The 20,821-nt window shown below is 41.3% G+C and overlaps 1 protein-coding gene across 1 annotated transcript in view; it reads right to left on the reverse strand.

Annotated features, from left to right (window-relative positions):
• Positions 1 to 2,344: 2,344 nt before the first annotated feature.
• Positions 2,345 to 20,821, reverse strand: part of UMPS (uridine monophosphate synthetase) — a 49,639-nt gene continuing 31,162 nt past the window's right edge. Inside the window, exon 6 of the mRNA XM_079923024.1 lies at positions 2,345 to 5,467. Coding sequence (XP_079779150.1) covers positions 5,298 to 5,467 — 170 coding nt within the window. The 3' untranslated portion in view covers positions 2,345 to 5,297. The remainder of the gene's footprint in view (positions 5,468 to 20,821) is intronic.

The raw sequence follows: 20,821 nt of genomic DNA on the forward strand, positions 1-20,821 counted from the left end.
CAGTGAGAGGCCCGCGTACTGCAAAAAACAAAAAACAGCATTTAATAAAGACAGCATTAACTATAAAATAAAGAACCCTAAGGAGTCCTGATTCCCATCCCCCCTTTTTAAAAAAATACCAGATTCCTCCAAAAAACATGTTTTGGTATCCCTGCCCCACTGGTACCCTTAGCCCATGGCCAGTCAGCCGGGGTGCTGATGACACGTATCACGTCCATCTGCTAAGGGGTGGAGGAAGCAAACTGCAGAGTCCATGGTTACCTACTGGCTGACGGTGGGCTCACTACAGAAGCACAGTGTTCCCACAGGAGCCAAGTGGCTGTTTCTTTTGGAGAGATCTCTGAAAGCAGCCGCAGGTGAAGGCGGGGAAGGCAGAGTCTTGGTGGAGTAAAGCTATTGTCCTCCCGGTGACCAGGGCTAGACGTGGGGCGCACTGTAACTATTAGTTAGCTACTGCTGCACAACCCCCCACCCCGATCCCCTGGCGTCCAGTGATGAGCACTGATTGCCATGCTCACAGGCTCGTGGGCCAGGTGGGGCCCCCGGGCATCAGGCTGCGGAAGGCTGGTGTGGGCTCTGCTCCGCTCTTACTCTCCTGGGACGTGTGGGCTAATCAGGGCATGCTTTTCTCATGGTGGCAGAAACACAAGTCTAGACTCGGAACTGGGACCCTGACCCCTCCCCCCACATTCCATTGGCCAGAGAAACCTACACAGCTGAGTCCAACATCAGTGGTTGTGGAAATACTCTCCACCTCAAATGGGAGGAACTGCTGAGTCGTAAGGCAAAGTGTATGGATTCAGGGAGGAAGGAAGGATGGGGACGTTCACAGAATTGCCACTTGTTTTGGTACTTTCTATTGAATCCTGGTAGCAATGAAGTTGTGACTGATGGGGAAGGAAAGACTGGCTGCTGTCTCTTAGGATGGTACGGAAGTCCTTGTGAAAGTTTAGTTTGGAAACTAAGTTCTGTAATGACTGGGACGATGTATGTCAGGTTCACGCCCTGTGTTCAATAAATATTTGATTAAATGGTGAAAGAATATTATATGTACAGTATGTATCTGCGTGTTGATAGAAAGGGGGACAAAGTTGAATGTATCTACCTTACAGAAACGGGATAAAAAGTGTAATAACAAAAATACCAAATTGGACGGTAACGACAGGGATTCCAGTCCTTACTCTGCCTGTCATTGGCTCTTCTGTAACCTTGCGTGAATCATTTCCCAATGGGACTCAATTTCATCTGTGAAATGGGGTGATCAGATTAGATGATCTCTAAGGAGCTTCCAAAATCAGTTTCCTAAGATTCTGGGATAGAGTCACTGCTTCAGCGACTGACAGGTCCCATTTTTATTGGCCAGATAGCCCCGCTCTGCCTGCACTCCCGGCCTCCCTCGAGGAGCCTTTTCAGAGGCACATGCTCAGTGCCTCTCACTCACTGGTGCCGATATGAGTCAGAGCACTGAGGCGCACCATGAACACTCACAACCAGGCTGCTACAGCCCGACAGGGGATCACATAGCTGGGCTCAGGATTCCTGGCTGTGACAGGCCTTTCTCAGGGCCTGTGGATGTCACTACCTGTCTCCAAGCTTCCAGTGTTAGAGGTGACAGTCTGCTACTAGTTGGATTCCTTTCACTTTCCAAGTATTTTATTCCTCTAGATGTTTGTAAAATTTCCCATCTTTGAAGTTCAGTGATTTTGACAGCATGTGCCCAGGTGTATGCCTTTGTCCACAACACCTGCCTAGAACTAACTGGGCCCTTTGCTTCTGCAGACTCAAGTATTTTTTCAAACTGGGGAAAACTTCCTCAGTTATTTCTGTAAATATTTCCTGTCCTCCCATCGTCTTTTCCTCTTTATATTCAGGAATCTGTTCTGTAAGCCTCTCATCTGCTCCCTCGTTATTTCCATTTCTTTGTCCCTTTGTTTTGAATTTTGGTATTTCTTCCACTTGATCTTCCTGCCCACAGATGTAGTTCTCAATATAATCACACCATCTTGAAATATTTCCATCACATTTTCACATTCAAAATGAAAATTTTCATTTTAGTCCCCCCTCCCCCCAACACACACAAATTGTCATCTTGTTTTTGTTATTCTGAAGCGGGTCTGCTTCCTGTGGCAGTTCCCCTTCACCATAGAAGGCACCTATGCTTGCATTCATTCAGAAACATTTGCTGGGCCCGTTCCAGGTGCAGAGATACTGCACTGAACACAAGGTGAAATCTCTGCTCTCTTGGAGCTAACACCTGTTACAGGTGGTTTTCTTTGCTTTCCCCTCCTGGTTGCTGGATTTCCTCAGGTATTTTCTTTCTTTTGCCCACCCCTGGCACGTAGCAGCAAACCCATGGTTGGTAGGAGGCCACAGACTGCATCTATGGGCCAGCACTGCACTGACCAAGATGGGCTGTCAGAAACCTCAGCTCCTCTCACGGCAGAAACATCCAGTTGGCCCTCTGATGTGTACACACGCGCACGCACACACACACACAGAGTGTGCACGTGCCCTAGTCCTGAGCCTCCCCACTCTTGCTCCTTGTGTCCACCCACCTCAAAGGAGATGATACCCCGTATCTGCTCTCTTCTTTGGAGCTCCTGGCAAAGCCTGTGGCGGTGCTTCTGGGCCTTGCCTACGTGGGCCCAGCCGCACTGTGCTAGGAGAGCTGGCTGAGTGTTGCGTGTCCTCAGGCGGCCGCCCTCACCCTCCGTGCCCTCTTCCAGAGATCGTAGACAGTCCGCTTCACTGTGAGTGAGGATGAGTTGGGTCGGAGGCCCCAGGCTGTGTTGCTCATAAGCTGGTCATGAGCTGATCCCTTCACTTTTCAGGGTCTATACGTCTGTCGCTTTAAAGTAAGGAGAGCGGACCAGGTTTCTTAGGTTCCTGCGGCACTACAAATTGACTGTCTTATGCTCTACTAAACACCCAGAGTACTGGAAGAGGCCAGCATTGATATTCTCCAGTCCCATTAGTCTTACAGATGTTGTTCTGGGCACCCTGCGAAGACTGTTCCCATTTTCTTCACTAGGGCCGGTGTTGTAAGCTCAGAGCTCATGCTCTGTAAATATTTCTTGACTGAGAAAGGGCTAAACTATTAAATGCCTCTAAAATGCTTCTATGCTGAATAGTCCCGTCATAGGTCCTAGACAGCCAAGTTCTTCTTTGTCTTGTCTCAATTTGTGCTCCAAAGTTTTATGACTGCAGACTGTCTGTGCTGGGCTTAGTCTCAAGAAACATCAAAATAAGCTGAAGTACCTGTTGAAATGCAGATTTCCAGGCCTCGCCTCAAATCTGCTGAAACAGAATCTCCGATGGTGGGGCCCAGGTGATTCTTTGATGCTCCTCTGATTTCCCTTCAAGTCACCCAGAAGGGGCCCTGAGTGAGCTTCAGTAACACAACTGCTTATGGCAGGACTTTTCTCCTGTTCTCAGCAGGAGAAAGAGACCCCAAGACCATTTCATTGCAGAAGAAAAATGTGACTAACCAGGGTAGTGATGCTCTAAGTGTGGTCCCTGTACCAGCAGCATTAGCATTGCCTGAGAACTCGTCAGAAATGCAAACTTTCATGTCCTATCCTAGAACTACCCAGAGTCGACGCTGGAGCTGGGCCAACGTCTGATTTAACGAGACTCCAGGTGATTCTGACGCATGCTGAATGTGAGTCCATTAAGTGGGCATTTGAGACCTCAGCACATTACTGCAAAGGTTTCTCGGCCTTGAGGTCACCAAGACTTTTAACATATCCAAGAAATTCCCGTAAGTTCTTATTAGAAAATTTTCCACCTCTTCCTAACTTTCAGCTCCTCCAGAGTAGCCCCGAGGCCACACTTCTTCCATTTCCTTCCAGCCTTATTCCGTGATAATTTGCCTTTCCCAGAGGGAACTTCTCTGGAGCTGCAGCACTGGGACGCGAAGCTCAACTGGACGTCAGAGCAGAAGCTGTTAAGTGTAGACTCCAAGATAAGCACCTGACTTGACCTAACAGGCTTCTATCTGGCTCACGAAAGCTGAAGAGTGGGGCAGTCAGAGATGGGAACAGCTGTCATCCTGAGGAAATGGCAAGTCTCCTCTGACACCTGCCACTGCTTGTAGGCATGATCGAGATGAGAACGACAGATCAGGAGTGTGCTGGTGGAATCAGAACTGAGAGCCTTCAAATGCAACTGCCACCTGGCCCTGCTCTAGAACCCCAGGGCCTTGAATGTGCAGCCGGGCCATTTCAAAAGGATCACCTGAGCCCACACCCTGCACTCCCCTCCCTCTAAGATGCTTCCTGAACAGACCAAAGAAATATAAAAATGGAGAAAATCTGTATCAGTATCGGAGCCCAGGGATCGTCCAGAAACTGAGAATTTCTAGGAGAAAGTGCACTGGGGACCAGAGTGAGAGGCTGCCTAACTGCCACACGTGTGAAGTGTCCAGCCCCACCACAGTGGAGACCCAAAAGCTTCAGCTCTGTTGCTGGGCTCCTTTCTCTTCATTTCTAAATGTGAAGGCTGACATCCCTCTCTGTCAATGGCATTTGGGACAATCATGTAGGATCCTCAAGCAAACCTCCAAATGAAACCTTAGACCTCTTGATGCTGCTGTCTTTTTAAATAAATGAAGGAGAAGCTGGTCCATTTCTAATAGAAATAAGGCAAAAGGAATCAGTGGCTGGGGTTCAGCACAGGTTTAAACTGCTGCCCTGGGGAAGAACTGAGTCAGAAGCCCTCTCCATGTTGAAATGAAAGCTGGCTTCAGGGGCTCAACTACAGTCATCTCCTGTTTCCCACCGCGCCCCCTCCGGTGAGTGAGCAACGGCAGTGCTGGGAGCCAGCACCATGTGGACACCTGGACTATTACTTTTAAGCAGAAGAGGAGGAGAACAGCTAATATTTAAATATTATTAGGGTACCACATTAGACGCTGAATAAAGGACACAAGAAATGCTGTACTGGTTTTAGCCTCTTCATGACCTAAAATTTCTGTCTCATGGCAATTCAAAGAATCAAAAAGTCTGATCTAGAGATGGGGGACTTCCTCAAATGTGGCGGATTCTAACAGGACAGGGCTGTGATTGCCCAACCAACATCAGTCTCAATAAAAGCTTGAAAATGAACTGATTATAGTGACAGTGCAGTGATTATAGTCACTGAATATTTCCTGTGTGCCGTGGTAACTCCAGAAGTCATTCCACACAGGACCCGTGGAAGAATCCAAGCAGTATTAAAGGCTGTTTATTACTTCAAGCCAGTGGCATCTCAGGAGACCATGTATCTTCAAGGCCTTCACAAAAATGTATCCAAGACACTCAAACAGCAAGTCTACTCAAATAAGCTTCCCAAGCAGCTTTTCTGTACATCTCGGCTGCGTCCAGACGATTAGCTGATGTTGTTATGCCCCGGCCCACAATGATGATATCAGAACCTCGTTTGCCAATCACTTCTTGTGGGCTGTTGTACTGCTGGCCGAGATTATCACCTACAAAACCACAAAAGTTTGTTTAATTAATACAGGAAATCAGAAAACCTGTCATGACTTTCCTGAAAAGTATCTAACCCGCTTTAAATAAAAATATGCTCTTGTTCACCACACCCCTTCTACAGAGCAAGTGAATAAAAGCAGGTGAAGGGACTCCTTGGATTGGCCAGAGACCTCCACAGTGGGGACAGATACTAACCAATTCCTTTTCAATGTCTAATTCTAGAGCATTTATACTTTAACAGCATCAAAAAACAAAGGAATAAATTTCCTATGTTGCCAAAAAAGGTTCAGTAGCAAATAAAATACAATAAAAATTGCCTCACAATTGAAGACAATTGTAATATACATCGTAGAAGCACTGTGACATGCTGTTGGAAAAGTCCTCGCAAGGCATCTAACCTGACCACATGTGTGAGCCAGCCTTTCCCCTCAGCCCCGCCAAGTGCTTAGATTACGTACAAAACCTAATTCTGTTTTTTTTTTTTTTTTTTGCGGTACACGGGCCTCTCACTGTTGTGGCCTCTCCCGTTGCAGAGCACAGGCTCTGGACACGCAGGCTCAGCAGCCATGGCTCACGGGCCCAGCCGCTCCGCGGCATGTGCGATCTTCCCAGACCAGGGCACGAACCCGTGTCCCCTGCATCAGCAGGCGGACTCTCAACCACTGCACCACCAGGGAAGCCCCCAAACCCTAATTGTTAATTCTGGCTTTTTTGTTCTTTTTTTAAAAAAATTTTTATTGAGGTGTAATTGACATGTAACATTAGTTTCAGGTGTACATCATGATTTGGATACATTATAAACTGATCATCACAATAAGTCTAGTTAACATCTGTCACCTTACAGTCACAAAACTTTTTTTTCTTGTGATGAGAACTTTTAAGATCTACTCTTTCAGCAATTTTCAAATATGCTATATAGTTTTATTAACAAAGTTGGCATACTGTACATTACATCCTCGTGGACTTACTCTATAACTGGAAGTTTGTACCCTGTGACTCCCTTTACCCATTCCATCCACCCCTACCCCACAACTCTGGGAACATCCAATCTGTTGATTTTAGGTTACACATATGTGCGATCATATAGCATTTGTCTTTCTCTGACTTATTTCACTTAGTGTAATACCCTCAAGGGCATCCATCCATACTGTCACAAAGGATAAGGTTTCATTTTTTTTTAAATAGCTGAGTAATATTCCATTGTATATACACACAACATCGTCTCTATCCACTCATCCATCAGTGGGCACTTAGGTCGTTTCCATATCTTGGCTATTGTAAATAATGCTGCAACGAACATGGGGGTGCAGATGTATCTTCAACTTAGTGTTGTTTTCTTTGGATAAATACCCAGAAGTGAAATTACTGGATCACATGGCAGTTCTATTTTTAATTTTTTGAGGAAACTTTATACTATTTTCCATAGGAGCTGCAGCAATTTACATTCTCACCAACAGTGCACAAGGGTTCCCTTTTCTCCACATCCTTGCAAACACTTGCTATTTCTTGTCTTTTGATAGTGGGGATCCTTGTTTTGTTTGATCATACAGGAAAAGCTTTGATAATAGCCATTCTAACAGCTGTGAGGTGGTATCTCATTGTGGTTTTGTTTTGCATTTCCCTGATGATTAGCAATGTTGAGCATCTTTTCATGTGCTTGTTGGCCATTTGCACATATTCTTTGGAAAAATGTCTATTCAGATCCTTTGCCAATTTTTTAATGTGATTTTTTGTTGTCATTGTTACTGAGCTATATGAGTTCTTTATATTTGTATACTAACCCCTTATCAGACATGATTTGCAAATATCTTCTTTCATTCAGTAAGTTGCCTTTATATTTTGTTGATTTCCTTTGCTGTGTGGAAGCTTTTTAGTTTGATGAAGTCCCACTTGTTTATTTTTGCTTTCGTTGTTTTGGAATCAGATTTTAAAAAATCATTGCCCAGACCTATGTCAAGCAGATTACCACCTATGTTTTATTCTAGTAATTTTATGGTTTCAGATCTTACATTCACATCTTTAATCTATTTTGGATTAATTTTTGTGTATGGTGTAAGATAGTGGTCCAGTTTCATTCTTTTGCATGTGGCTAACCAGTTTTCCCAACACCATTTTATTGAAGAGACTGTCCTATCCCCATTGTATATTCTTGGCTCTTTTGTCAAAAAGTAACTGACCATATATGTGTGGGTTAATTTTGGAGCTCTCTATTCTGTTCCATTGATCTATGTGTCTGTTTTTATGCAAATACCATACTGTTTTGACTACTATAGTTTTGTAATATAATTTGAAATCAGGAAGTGTGATGCCTCCAGTTTTGTTGTTCTTTCTCCAGACTGCTTTGGCTATTTGGCGTCTTTTGTGATTCCAAAGAAATTTTAGGATTTTTTGTTCTATTTCTGTGAAAAGTGCCATTGGAATGTTAATAGGGATTGCACTGAATCTGTACATTGCTTTGGGTAATTTGGACATCATTACAGTATTAATTCTTCCAGTATATGAGCATGAAATATCTTTCCATTTATCTTTGTCTTCAATTTTGTTCATAAATGTCTTTGTCTTATAGTTTTTAGTGTACATGTTTTTTAGCTCCTTGGTTAAATTTATTTGTAGGTATTTTGTTCTTTTTGTTGCAATTGTAAATGGGATTTTTTCTTAATTTCTCTTTCTGATTGTTTGCTGGTGTATAAAAATGCAACAGATTTTTGACTTTGTGTCCTGTAACTTAACTGAATTTGTGTATTAGTTCTAACAGTTTTTTTGAGTCTGCAGGGTTTCCTATATATGATGTCATCTACAAATAGTGACAGTTTTGCTACTTCCTTTCCAATCTGGATGTTTTTTGTTTCTTTTTCTGACTAACTGCTCTGGCTAGGCTCTCCAACTACTAACCTGAATTAAAGTGGCAAAAGTGGGCATTGTTGTTTTGTTTCTGATCTCAGAGGAAAAGCTTTCAGCTTTTTCAGTATGATGTTAGCTGTGGTCCTGATTAGGCTGAGGTAAGTTCTCTCTAAAGCCACTTTGTTAAGAGTCTTTATCATAAATGGATGTTGAATTTTGTCAAATGCTTTTCCTGCATCTATTGAGTCTCTCTTCCTCCTTCTGTTTTCTTCCATTGTGCTATGATAACTTTCTTTAGTGGTATGCTTAGATTCCTTTCTCTTCATCTTCTGTGTGTCTACTACAGGATTGTGCTTTGTGGTTACCATGTGGCTTACATATGACAACTTGTATCCATAACAGTCTAAGTTGATAACAACTTAAGTTTGATTGCATTCTAAAGCTCTACATATTAACTCCCTCCACAAGGTTTTATATTTTTGATGTCACATTTTACATCTTTTTATCTTGTATATCCTTTAACTAATTATTATAGTTATAATTATTTTTACTACTTTTGTCTCTTAACCTTTTAAGTGGTTGATCCACTACCTTTTTCAGTGAAGTTTATTGTTTCCTATGTTTTCTTGTTACTAATTAGCACAGTTTCTTTTCAGCTTAAAGAAGTCCTTTAACATTTCTTGTAAGGCTGGTTTAATGATGATTAACTCCTTTAGATTTGCTAATCTGGAAAATTCTCTCCTTCAATTCTGAATAACTCTGCTGGGTAGAGTTCTTTGTTGCAAGTTTTTTTTTCCCCTTCAGCACTGTATATTATCACGCCACTACTTTCTGGCCTGGAAAGTTTCTGCTGAAAAATCTGCTGATAGTCTCATGGAGGTTCCCTTGTACATAACAAGTTGTTTTTCTTTTGCTGCTTTTAAGATTCTCTCCTTGTATTTAGCTTTTGGTGTTTTAATTATAATGTGTCTTGATGAGGGTCTCTTTGGGTTCATCTCATTTGGAACACTCTGGGCTTTCTGCATCTGGATGTCTGTTTCCTTCCCTAGGGTAGGGAAGTTTTCACCCATTATTTCATCAAGTTTTATATTCCTTTCTCTCCCTTTTTTTGGGACTCCTATAATGAGAATGTCAGTCTACTAGATGTGTCCAATAAGTCCATTAAGCTATCTTCACTTTTTTCATTCTTTTTTGGTTTTGCTGTCCTGATTGGGTAAGTTCCACTGCCTTCTCTTCAAGTTCCTTTCTTTGCTTCATCTAGTCTGAAGCCCTCTAGTGTATTTTTCAGTTATGTTATTGTATTCCTCAGCTCTGTGACTATTTAATACATATATTTTCCATCTCTGTCGAAGTTGAGTTCGGGAGCATCTTTATGACCATTACTTTGAGCTCTTTATTGGGTAAATTATTTATCTCCATTTCATTAAGGTCTTTTCCTCAGGCTTTTATCTTGTTCTTTCGTTTGGAACATATGCCTCTGTTTCTTCATTTTGCTTGACTCTGGGTTGGTTTCTATGCATTAGATGAAACAACTATCTCAGCTGGTCTTAAAGGAGTAGCCTCATGTATGAGATGAAACCTGTCATTCAGCCCTACCCTAGCTCCTGGTTGTTTCTCAAATCTTTTGATCATCAAAGCAGCCTATTATATTTGTAATAGCTCTGAGTACTCGAGGGTATGCCAAGACCTATCAGTGTCCCAAAGGGGAGGGTCTCAGTCAGCTCCTAGATTCATTCTCTGATTGCCATGGCTAGGACTTCCAAAACTATGTTGAATGACAGTGGTGAGAGCAGAAACCCTTGTCTTGTTCCTGATCTTAGAGGAAATGCTTTCAGCTTTTCATCACTGTGGGTTTGTCATATATGGCCTCTATTATGTTGAGGTAGATTCCCTCTATGCCCAGGTTCCAGAGAGTCTTCATCATAAATGGGTGTTGAATTTTGTCAAAAGTTTTTTTCTGCATCTATTGAGATGATATGGTTTTTATTCTTCAATTTGTTGATGTGGTGTATCACACTGATTGATTTGTGGATACTGAAAAATCCTTGCATCCAATGGGATAAATCCCACTTGATCATGGTGTACGATCCTTTTAATGTATTGTTGGATTCGGTTTGCTAGTATTTTGTTGAGGATGTCTGCATCTATGTTCATCAGCGATATTGGCTTATAATAATTTTCTTTTTTGTGTGGTATCTTTGTCTGATTTTGGTATCAGGGTGATGGTGGCCTCATAGAATGAGCTTGGGAGTGTTCCTTCCTCTGTAATGTTTTGGAAGAGTTGAAGAAGGGCAGGTGATAACTCTTCTCTAAATTTGATAGAATTCTGCTGTGAAGCCATCTGATCATGGACTTTTGTTTGGTGGAAGTTTTTTTACTCAGTTTCAATTTCAGTACCTGTGATTGGTATGTTCATATTTTCTATTTCTTCCTAGTTCACTCTTGGGTGCTTGTACTTTTCTAAGAATTTGTCCATTTCTTCTAGATTGTCCATTTTATTGCCATATAGTTGCCTGTAGTAGTCTCTTATGATCCTTCGTATTTCTGTGGTGTCCTTTGTAACGTCTCCTTTTTCATGTCTAATTTTATTGATCTGAGACCTCCCTTTTATTCCCTGATGAGTCTGGCTAAAGGTTTATCAATTTGGTTTATCTTTTCAAAGAACCATCTTTTAGTTTCATTGATCTTTTCTATTGCTTTCTTCATCTCTATTTCATTTATTTCTGCTCTGATCTTTATGATTTCTTTCCTTCTACTAACTTGGGGTTTTGTTTGTTCTTCTTTCTCTAGTTGCTTTAGGTATCAAGTTAGGTTGTTTGAGATTTCTGTTTCCTGAGGTAAGATTGTATTGCTGTAAACTTCCCTCTTTGAACTGCTTTTGCTGCACCCCATAGGTTTTGGATCGTTGTGTTTTCATTTTCATTTGTCTCTAGCTATTGTTTGATTTCCTCTTTTGATTTCTTCAGTGATCCATTGGTTGTTCAGTAACATAATGTTTAACCTCCACATGTCTTGTGTTTTTTAGTTTTTTTTCCTTGTAGTTGATTTCTAATCTCATAACATTGTGGTCAGAGAAGATGCTTGATATGATTTCACTTTTCTTAAACTTACTGAGGCTTGCTTTGTGGTCCAGGATGTGATCTATCCTGGAGAATGTTCCTTGTGAACTTGAGAAGAATGTGTATTCTGCTGCTTTCAGATGGAATGTTCTATAAATATCAATTAAATCCATCTGGTCTAATATGTCATTTAAAGCCTGTGTTTCCTTATTGATTTTCTGTCTGGAGGATCTGTCCATTGATGTAGGTGGGGTGTTAAAGTCTCCCACTATTACTGTGTTACTATCAATTTCTTTTATGGATGAAACCTTATATATTGAGGTGCCTTTATGTTGGGTGCATATTTATTTACAATTGTTCTATCTTCTTGGATTGATCCCTTGATCATTATGTAGTGTCCTTCTTTGTCTCTTATAACAGTCTTTAAAGTCTATTTTGTCTAATATGAGTATTGCTACTCCAGTCTTCTTTTGATTTCTATTTGCATGGAATACCTTCTTCCATCTCCTCACTTTCAGTCTGTATGTGTCCCTATATTTAAAGTGGGTCTCTTCAATGTATACACTAATATGTATAAAATAGATAACTAATGAGAACCTGCTGTATAGCACAGGGAACTCTACTTCACTTTGCTGTAGAGTAGAAACTAACACAACACTGTAAAACAACTATACCCCAGTAAAAAAAAAAAAAAAAAAAAAAACTCAATTAAAAAACATTTGAGCATACAACTCACCAAAGTAAATATACGAATGGCAAATAAGCTCATGAAAAGATGTTTGGCATCACTAACCATTAGGAAAATGCAGACCATGAAGAAATATCACTACCTACCTACTAGAACAACTAAAATGAAAAATATAGCAACAATACCAGATGTTGAATAAAGATGTTAAAAAAAAATACCAGGTGTTGGTGAGATTGTGGAAAAACTGAATCACTCATACATTGCTGGCGGGAATATAAAATGATACAGCCACTTTGTAAAAGAATTTAGCTTTTTTCTTTCTTTCTTTTTTTTTTTTTTGTGGTACGCAGGCCTCTCACTGTTGTGGCCTCTCCTGTTGCAGAGCACAGGGTCCGGATGTGCAGGCTCAGCGGCCATGGCTCACGGGCCTAGCTGCTCCGCGGCATGTGGGATCTTCCCGGACTGAGACGCGAACCCATGTCCCCTCATCAGTAGGTGGACTCTCAACCACTGCACCACCAGGGAAGCCCTAGCTGTTTCTTTAAAAACCAAATATACATTTGCCATACAACTCAGTATACTCCTGGGCATCTATGACACAGAAATGAAAATTTATTCCCCACAAAAACCTGTGCACAGTTATTCATAGCAACTTTACATGTAATAGCAAAAAACTGAAAACAAGTAAGATGTTCTAAACAAATGATGGTACATACATACCATGGAATACCACTTGGCAATAAAAAAGAATAAATTATCAATACACACACATGCACACAAAAATAAAAAAATAAAGTGGGTCTCTTGTAGTCAGCGTATATACAAGTCTTGTTTTTGTATGCATTCAACCAGTCTGTCTTTTGGTTGGAGCATTTAATCCATTTACATTTAAGGTAATTACTGATATGTATGTTCATATTGCCATTTTGTTAATTGTTCTGGATTTGTTTTTATAAGTCTTTTTCTTCCCTTCCTCTTTTGTTCTCTTGTGATTTGATGACTATCTTTAGTGTTGTGTTTGGATTCCTTTTCGGTTTTGTGTGTTTACTATTGTAGATTTTTGGTTTGCCATTACCATGAGGTTTTTATATAGCCGTCTATACATATGCAAGATTGTTTTAAGTTGTTGGTCTCTTAATTTCAAATGCATTTCCAGTGTCCCTCACTTGTACTCTCCTCCTCTCACAATTGCTGATTTTGATATCAAATTTGTGTGTGGATGATTTCCTACCTTTATGTTTACCTCTACTGGTGAGCTTTCCCATTCGTAATTTTTCTTATTTCTAGTTGTGGCCTTTTCTTTTCCATCTAGAGAAGTTCCTTTAGCATTGTTGTAAAGCTGTTTTGATGGTGCTGAACACTCTTAGCTTTTGCTTGTCTGTAAAGCTTTTGATTTCTCTGTCAAATCTGAACAAGAGCCTTGCTGGGTAGAGTATTCTTGGCTGCAGGTTTTTCTCTTTAAAATCACTTTAAATATATCATGCCACTCCCTTCTGGCCTGCAGGATTTCTGCTGAAAAATCAGCTGATAACCTTGTGGGGATTCCCTTGTATGTTATTTGTTGTTTTTAATATTATCTCTTTGTCTTTAATCTTTGTTGATTTGATTAATATGTGTCTCAGTGTGTTCCTCCTTGGGTTTATCCTATATGGGACTCTGTGCTTCCTGGACTTGTGTGAGTGTCTCCTTTCCCATGTTAGGAAAGTTTTTGGCCATTATCTCTTAAAATATTTTCTAAGGCCCTTTCTCTCTCTCTTCTCCTTCTGGGACCCCTATAATGTGAATGTTGGTGCATTTAATGTTGTCCCAGAGGTCTCTGTCCTCATTTCATTTTTCTTTTTTTGTTTTTTATTAATTTTTATTGGAGTATAGTTGCTTTACACTGTTCTGTTAGCTTCTACTGCACAGCAAAATGAATCAGCCATACATATGCATATATCACCTCCCTTTTGGATTTCCTTCCCATTTAGGACACCACAGTGCATTAAGTTGAGTTCCCTGTGCTATACAGTACATTCCCTTTAGTTGTCTATTTTATACATAGTATCAATAGTGTATATGTGTTGATCCCAATTCCTCACACCCCACTGCTTTCCTCCTTGGTATCCATACATTTGTTCTCTGCGTCTGTGTCTCTATTTCTGCTCTGTAAGCGAGGTCATGGATACCATTTTTCTAGATTCCACATATACGTGTTGATATTTGTTTTTCTCTTTCTGATTTACTTCACTCTGTATGACACTCTAGGTCCATTCACATTTGTAGAGACAAATGACCCAATTTCATTCCTTTTTATGGCTGAGTAATATTCCATTGTATATATGTACCACATCTTCTTTATCCACTCCTCTGTTGATGGACATTTAGGTTGCTTCCATGTCTTGGCTATTGTAAATAGTGCTATCATTTTTCTTTCTTTACTCAGTTCTGCAATAATGATTTCCATCAGTCTGTTTTCCAGCTCGCTTATTTGTCCTACTGCCCTATTTATTCTGCTATTGATTCCTTCTAGTGTATTCTTCATTTCAGCTATTGTATTGTTCATCTGTTTGTTCTCTGAAGCTTCTAGGGGTCTTTTTAGCTGCACTGTGCAGCATGTGAGCATCTTAGTTTCCCAACCAGGGATCAAACCCATGCTCCCTGCAGTGGAAGCATGGAATCTTAACCACTGGACCACCAGGGAAGTCCCTTAGCTCTTTCTTAAACATTTCTTATATCAGTCTGTGCCTCCATTCTTTCTCCAAGATCTTGGATCATCTTTACTATCATTACTTTGAATTCTTTTTCAGGTAGATTGCCAATCTCCGCTTCACTTAGTTGTTCTTCTGGGGTTTTATCTTGTTCCTTCATCTCTGCCATCTCATTTTGTCTAATTTTCTGTTTGTGGTCTCCATTCCTCATGCTGCAGGATTGTAGTTTTTGCTTCTGGTGTCTTCCCCATGGTGGGTGAGGTTGGTCCAGGGGCTAGTGCAGGTTTCCTCATGGGAGGGACTGGTGCCTGCTCTCTGGTGGATGGAGCTGGGTCTTGTCTCTGGTGGGCAGGGCCATCTCAAGGGCTATATTTACAGGCAGCTGTGGGGTCAGGGCTTTGGGTGGAACTATGTCTCCACCCTGTTTGTTGTCTGGCCTGAGGTGTCCCAGGCCAGGCCTCACCAAAATGGTGACCTCAGGGAAAGCTCATGCTGATGAGTATCTCCTGGGGCCTCTGCCACCAGTGTACCTGCCCTACAGGGAGCCACAGCCAACCCTCACCTCCCCAGGAGACCCTCCAAGATCTGCAGGTAGGTCTGGCCCAGGCTTCTACGGGGTCACTGCTTTCCTCTGGGTCCAAGTGCATGTGAAACCCTGTGTGTGCCCTCCAAGAGTGGAGTCTCTGTTTCCCCCAGTCCTGTGGAGCTGCTGCACGCAAGCCCCACTGGCCTTCAAAGCCAAATGCTCTGGGGGCTCCTTCTCCTGATGCTAGACCCCCCAGGCTGGGGAGCCTGATGTGGGGCTCAGAACTCTCACTCCTGTGGGAGAACCTCTGTGATATAATTATTTTCCAGTTCGTGGGTCACCCACCCGGCAGGTAAGGGATTTGATTATATGGTAAAAGTGCCCCTCCTGCTGTCTTGTTTTGGCTTCTTTATCTTTGGGTGTAGAACATCTTTTTTGGTAGGTTCAAGTCTTTTTTTGCTAGGGGTTGTTCAGCAGTTAGTTGTGGTTTTGGTGTTTTTGTGAGAGGAGGGTTGTTCAGCAGTTAGTTGTGGTTTTGGTGTTTTTGTGAGAGGAGGTAAGCTCAAGTCTTTCTACTCCACCATCTTGCCTCCAACCCTGGCAACAGCTTTTGAAGTATGCAAATACATACAGTCCTGTGGGACTGCAAGCATAAGTTCTGCTGCCCGCAGATGAGTATCTAAATTCTTTTCTGGGAGATAGATAACAGCTGTAGTGAGGCAGAAGGAGAGTGCAAAGATGGTGTCTATCAGCTTATGTTCCCTGAAAACATCTCTGTAGGCCCCAGGTGGTTGCCAAAAGAGAAGCCTCAGGCCAAAGCTCCTGGACAAGCAAACAGGCCTCTTTCACAGAAAGATGGGGTGTGTTGCAGTGTGCTGTCTGTGCAGTGCCCTGGGGTATGTAGCCTGCCAGAAACTGTCTCTTCACTTGTTAGTCCCACTGGACACAGCAACATAAGCTCCCCCTGGCCTTTAGGGCCAAGCAATCAAGGGGTGTTCCCTGGGCACCAGCCCCGTGTAAAAGCTCCCTTCCAGGAGATGAGGAAAGGGAAAGTGCGAAGATGTGCCCAATGGCTGCAGCAAAGCTGAGGGGGAGTGTAAAGATGGCACCTGTGGGAAGAAGTTAAAAAGAGAGATGCTGCTGCCAGCCAAAGCAGAGGGAGCGTGTGAAGATCGTGCCCCCCAGTCTCTGTCCCTGGAGGGTGTTCCAGCAAGCTCTTGGAGATGTGTGTTACAGTATATGCCTACCCCTCAGGCCAACTTGTTAAGTAAAAAAAGGCTCATTTGCTAATATTAAAGTCTGAGCACAGGCTCCCTCTGAGCTGGGCCCTGGGGCAGGTGAGTCTGAGCTTGCAAGCCTTTTAAAAGAGCCATTTCACTCAGATCACTACTGTCTTGTGGGTCTTGTGGACATAAGCCCCATTGATTTTCAAAGCTAGATGTTTTGGGGGGGGTCATCTTTCAGGTACAGGTCTTAAAAGTTATGATGCCCGATGTATAGTTCAAACCCTTCACTCCTCAGGGAGAAGCTCTGGGTTTTGAGTTCCACCCCGATTCTGGGTCTTCATACCAGGGGTGGGGTTAGCAGTGAGGTTGCATCCCAGCCTCTCCTACCCACTTCAATGTGGTTTTCTTCTCGTTTCCCTGATGTGTAGTCCGTGCTCAGCCAGCCTTTCCAAGGAAATTGTTCCACACACAGCTATAGACTCAGTTTGTCTGTGGGAGGAGGTCAGTTCAGGATCTTGCCATCTTGAACCAGAACCCCACTTTTTCCTTCTTTTTAAATTCTGCTGTTCCAGAAGCCTCCTATAAATGGCTTCTTATTATCTTTCAAATCCAAGATGCTTTAAAAATCCCTAAAAGCCTAGATTCTAACTGTACTTATCTAGTCAAAGATTGTGGAGGCTTCCAATGAACATTAACAGTTGCCAAGCAAAGAGTACTTACTCTGTCCCAAGACATTGTGCTAAGCTGCTTTACATACATTATCTCATTAAGCCTCTCAGCAACCCTGTGAGGTTCAACGGTGTTACTACCCACAGTTTACAGATCAAGAAAACGAGACCTAAGGAAGGGAAGTGACTTGTCCAAAGATACTGGAAGGGCTAGGAATACAAATCTACCTGATTCAGATAATGTTTAGCACAAATGTAGAGTTTAAAAATTGTAGAATACTAAGGCAACTATCATAAAGCCTTAGATAGGCGAGTCATTCTGCTGAGGCCTACTCTGTAGTATATAAAACCTGTAATGTGAAACTTGAGAAATGGAACAGAGACCCCCAGTCCTCCCTAACCCCAGGGGAACATCTACTTTTCTTTGGTTAACCTTCTATAATGTTTTTTTGTTTAAAAATCAAAACCCCAAAAAGGTAGTATCTTTCTTTATAAGTGTGGTTATATTATTTATATAAAATAACTAGCTTCTTCAAGGTTGACAGGTATCCAACAGTTCTAGTATTTCAGGGTTTTAAGAAAAACAAGGTTTACCAAATCTATAGTCTCAGTCATTATGTTCTCAGTGTTATCATTCCACTCACAGAAACACCAACTCTTACATCTGCTCCTATACAGCATATTATCCATCCCTTCAACATCTGTGTAAGTATTTACAGAACCTTTATGGTGCACAGGGGTACTGTGCTAGAGGATATGCATTCTTCAGAAAAAGCTCTCATCCTCAAGGAGTTTGTAGCCTAGTGGGAGAGTATTCCAAAACTCTATACATGCAAAAATATATACAAGGATGTTTAGTTTGTAAAAAGTCCAAATGCAACAGGGGAATGATTAAACATATTCCAGCCCAAGTGTAACTAGGATACACTATGGAGTTGTAAAAAGGTAACTCTAGACATGGAAACGTACCACAGCAGCACATTCTCCATACTCTATGAAGCAGAGTTGTTTTGCTGAGACCCAGATGTTCACAGTTCCAAACATACACAAAACATTCTGTGACCCAGATGTTCACAGTTCCAAACTTAAGGAAAGAGGTGGAAAGAGGGATAGAATAAACTCCCATTCCTGTGATATGCTTTCTTGCTTAAGAAATCTTAAGCAAGATTTATTGTACAATAACCAATTCAGAAAAAAATGTTTCCAGGTCACCATTTTTTCCCCATTCAAAACCAAAACAAACAGAGGGCTTTACCTGGTGGCGTAGTGGTTGAGAGTCTGCCTGCTGATGCAGGGGACACGGGTTCGAGCCCTGGTCTGGGAGGATCCCACATGCCGCAGAGCGACTGGGCCCGTGAGCCACAACTACTGAGCCTGTGCGTCTGGAGCCTGTGCTCCGCAACGAGAGGCCATGATAGTGGGCCCGTGCACCACGATGAAGAGCAGCCCCCGCTTGCCGCAACTGGAGAAAGCCCTCGCACAGAAACGAAGACCGAACACAGCCAAAAATAAATAAATTTACAAAAAAAAAAAAAAAAAAAACCAAAGCAGAGCAATCAAGATGGCAGAGAAGAAGAACGAGAAGCTCACCTCCTCTCACAAATACATCAAAAAATACATCTATATGTGGAACAGTTCTCACAGAATCCTACTGAATGCTGGCAGAAGACCTCAGACTTCTGAAAGGACAAAAAGAATCTCCACATAACCAGGTAGGACAAAAGAAAAAAAAAAAATAGAAAGGAATCTGGACAGGACCTGTACCCCCGGGAGGGAGCTGTGAAGGAGGAAAGACTCCCGTACCCCAGGGAGCCTCCTCACTGGCAGGAAAAGGGATCAAAAATGTATTTGAAGAAATTATGTCTGAAAACTTCCCAAACCTAAAGAAGGAAACACATCCAGGTACAGGAAGCACAGAGGGTTCCAACAAGATGAACCCAAACAAACAGACCTACACCAAGACATATTATAATTAAAATGGCAAAAGTTAAAGAGAGGATTCTAAAGGCAGCAAGAGAAAAACAATTCATTACAAGGAAACCCCCATAAGGCTATCAGCTGATTTCTCTACAGAAACGTTGCAGGCCAGAAGGGAGTGGCAAAATATATTCACTCAATCATTTAGAATAGAAGGAGAGAGAGAATTTCTTAGACAAGCAAAAACTAAAAATACAGCAATACTAACCCTATCATAAAAGAAATATTGAAAGGTCTTCTTCTCTAAATAGAAAAACAAGAAGCTATATCAAAGAGAAAATTACAACCAAAAAGTAAAATCACTTACATAAGCCACTATATAGATTAAAAAGGAAAAAAATAAATTTTTTGTGTGTGAAAGTGATGATGACCACAGTGAACAGCAAAAGGATAAACATGAAGATGTAAAAGAGGACATCAAAATCATAAAATGTTGAGGAGGAGAGTTAAGAAAATGTAGATTCGTCTTTTTTTAGAATGTATTTGAGCCTATATGACTACCAGTCTAAAGCACGTAGCTATATGAAGGGGTTAACATACTTGAAAAGCAGGGTAACCACAAGTCAAAAACACAATAGATTCACAAAAACCAAAAAGAAGAGAACACAAGCATAAAATAAAAGGAAATCAAACCACAAAAGGAAAAACAAAAAGAAAAGGGGAAGAAGAGGAAATACAGAATTAACTGGAAAAAAAGATTTAAAATGGCAATAAATACACATCTATCAAGAATTACCTTAAACATCAATGGACTAAATGCCCCATTCAAAAGACACAGAGTGGCAGACTGGATAAAAAAACAAAAGCCTACAATATGCTGCCTATAAGAGACCCACTTTAGGGCAAAGGACACACAGATTGAAAGTGAGGGGGTGGAAAAAGATTTCATGCAAACGGAAATGATAAGCAGGGGTCACAATACTTGTATCAGACAAAACAGACTTTAAAACAAAGGCCATAAAAAAAGATAAAGAAGGACACTATATAATGATAAAAGGATCAATACAAGAAGAGGATATTACTCTCGTCAACATATATGTACCTAATATAGGAGTGCCTAAATACATAAAACAAATATTAACATACATAAAGGGAGAAACTGACTGGAATACCATAATAGTAGGAGACCTTAACACCCCACTCACATCAATGGACATATCTTCCTAGACAGAAAATCAATAAGGCATCAGAGATCCTAAATGATACAACAGAACAGTTAGACTTAATTGACATTCTTAGAACCTTACATCCAAAAAACCCAGAATACACATTCTTTTCAAGTGCACATGGAACATTCTCTAGGATTGACCACATACTAGAGCACAAAGCAAGCCTCAACAAATTTAAGAGGATAGAAATTATTTCAGGCATCTTTCCTGACCACAACAGCATGAAACTAGAAATCAACCATAGAAAAAGAAAACAATTACATGGAGTCTAAACAACATGCTACTAAAAAACCAATGGGTCAATGATGAAATCAGAGGAAATTTAAAAAGTATCTTGAGACAGATGACAATGAAAACACAACCGTACATTATCTGTGGGATGCCACAAAAGCAGTTGTTAGCGGGAACTTCATAGCGATACAAGCCTTTCTCAAAAAACTAGAAAAATCTCAAGCAACCTAATCTACCACCTAAAAGAATTAGAAAAAGAACAAACAATCTAAAGT

The sequence above is a fragment of the Stenella coeruleoalba genome, assembly GCF_951394435.1.
Source record: "Stenella coeruleoalba genome assembly, chromosome: 5".
NCBI lineage: Eukaryota > Metazoa > Chordata > Mammalia > Artiodactyla > Delphinidae > Stenella > Stenella coeruleoalba.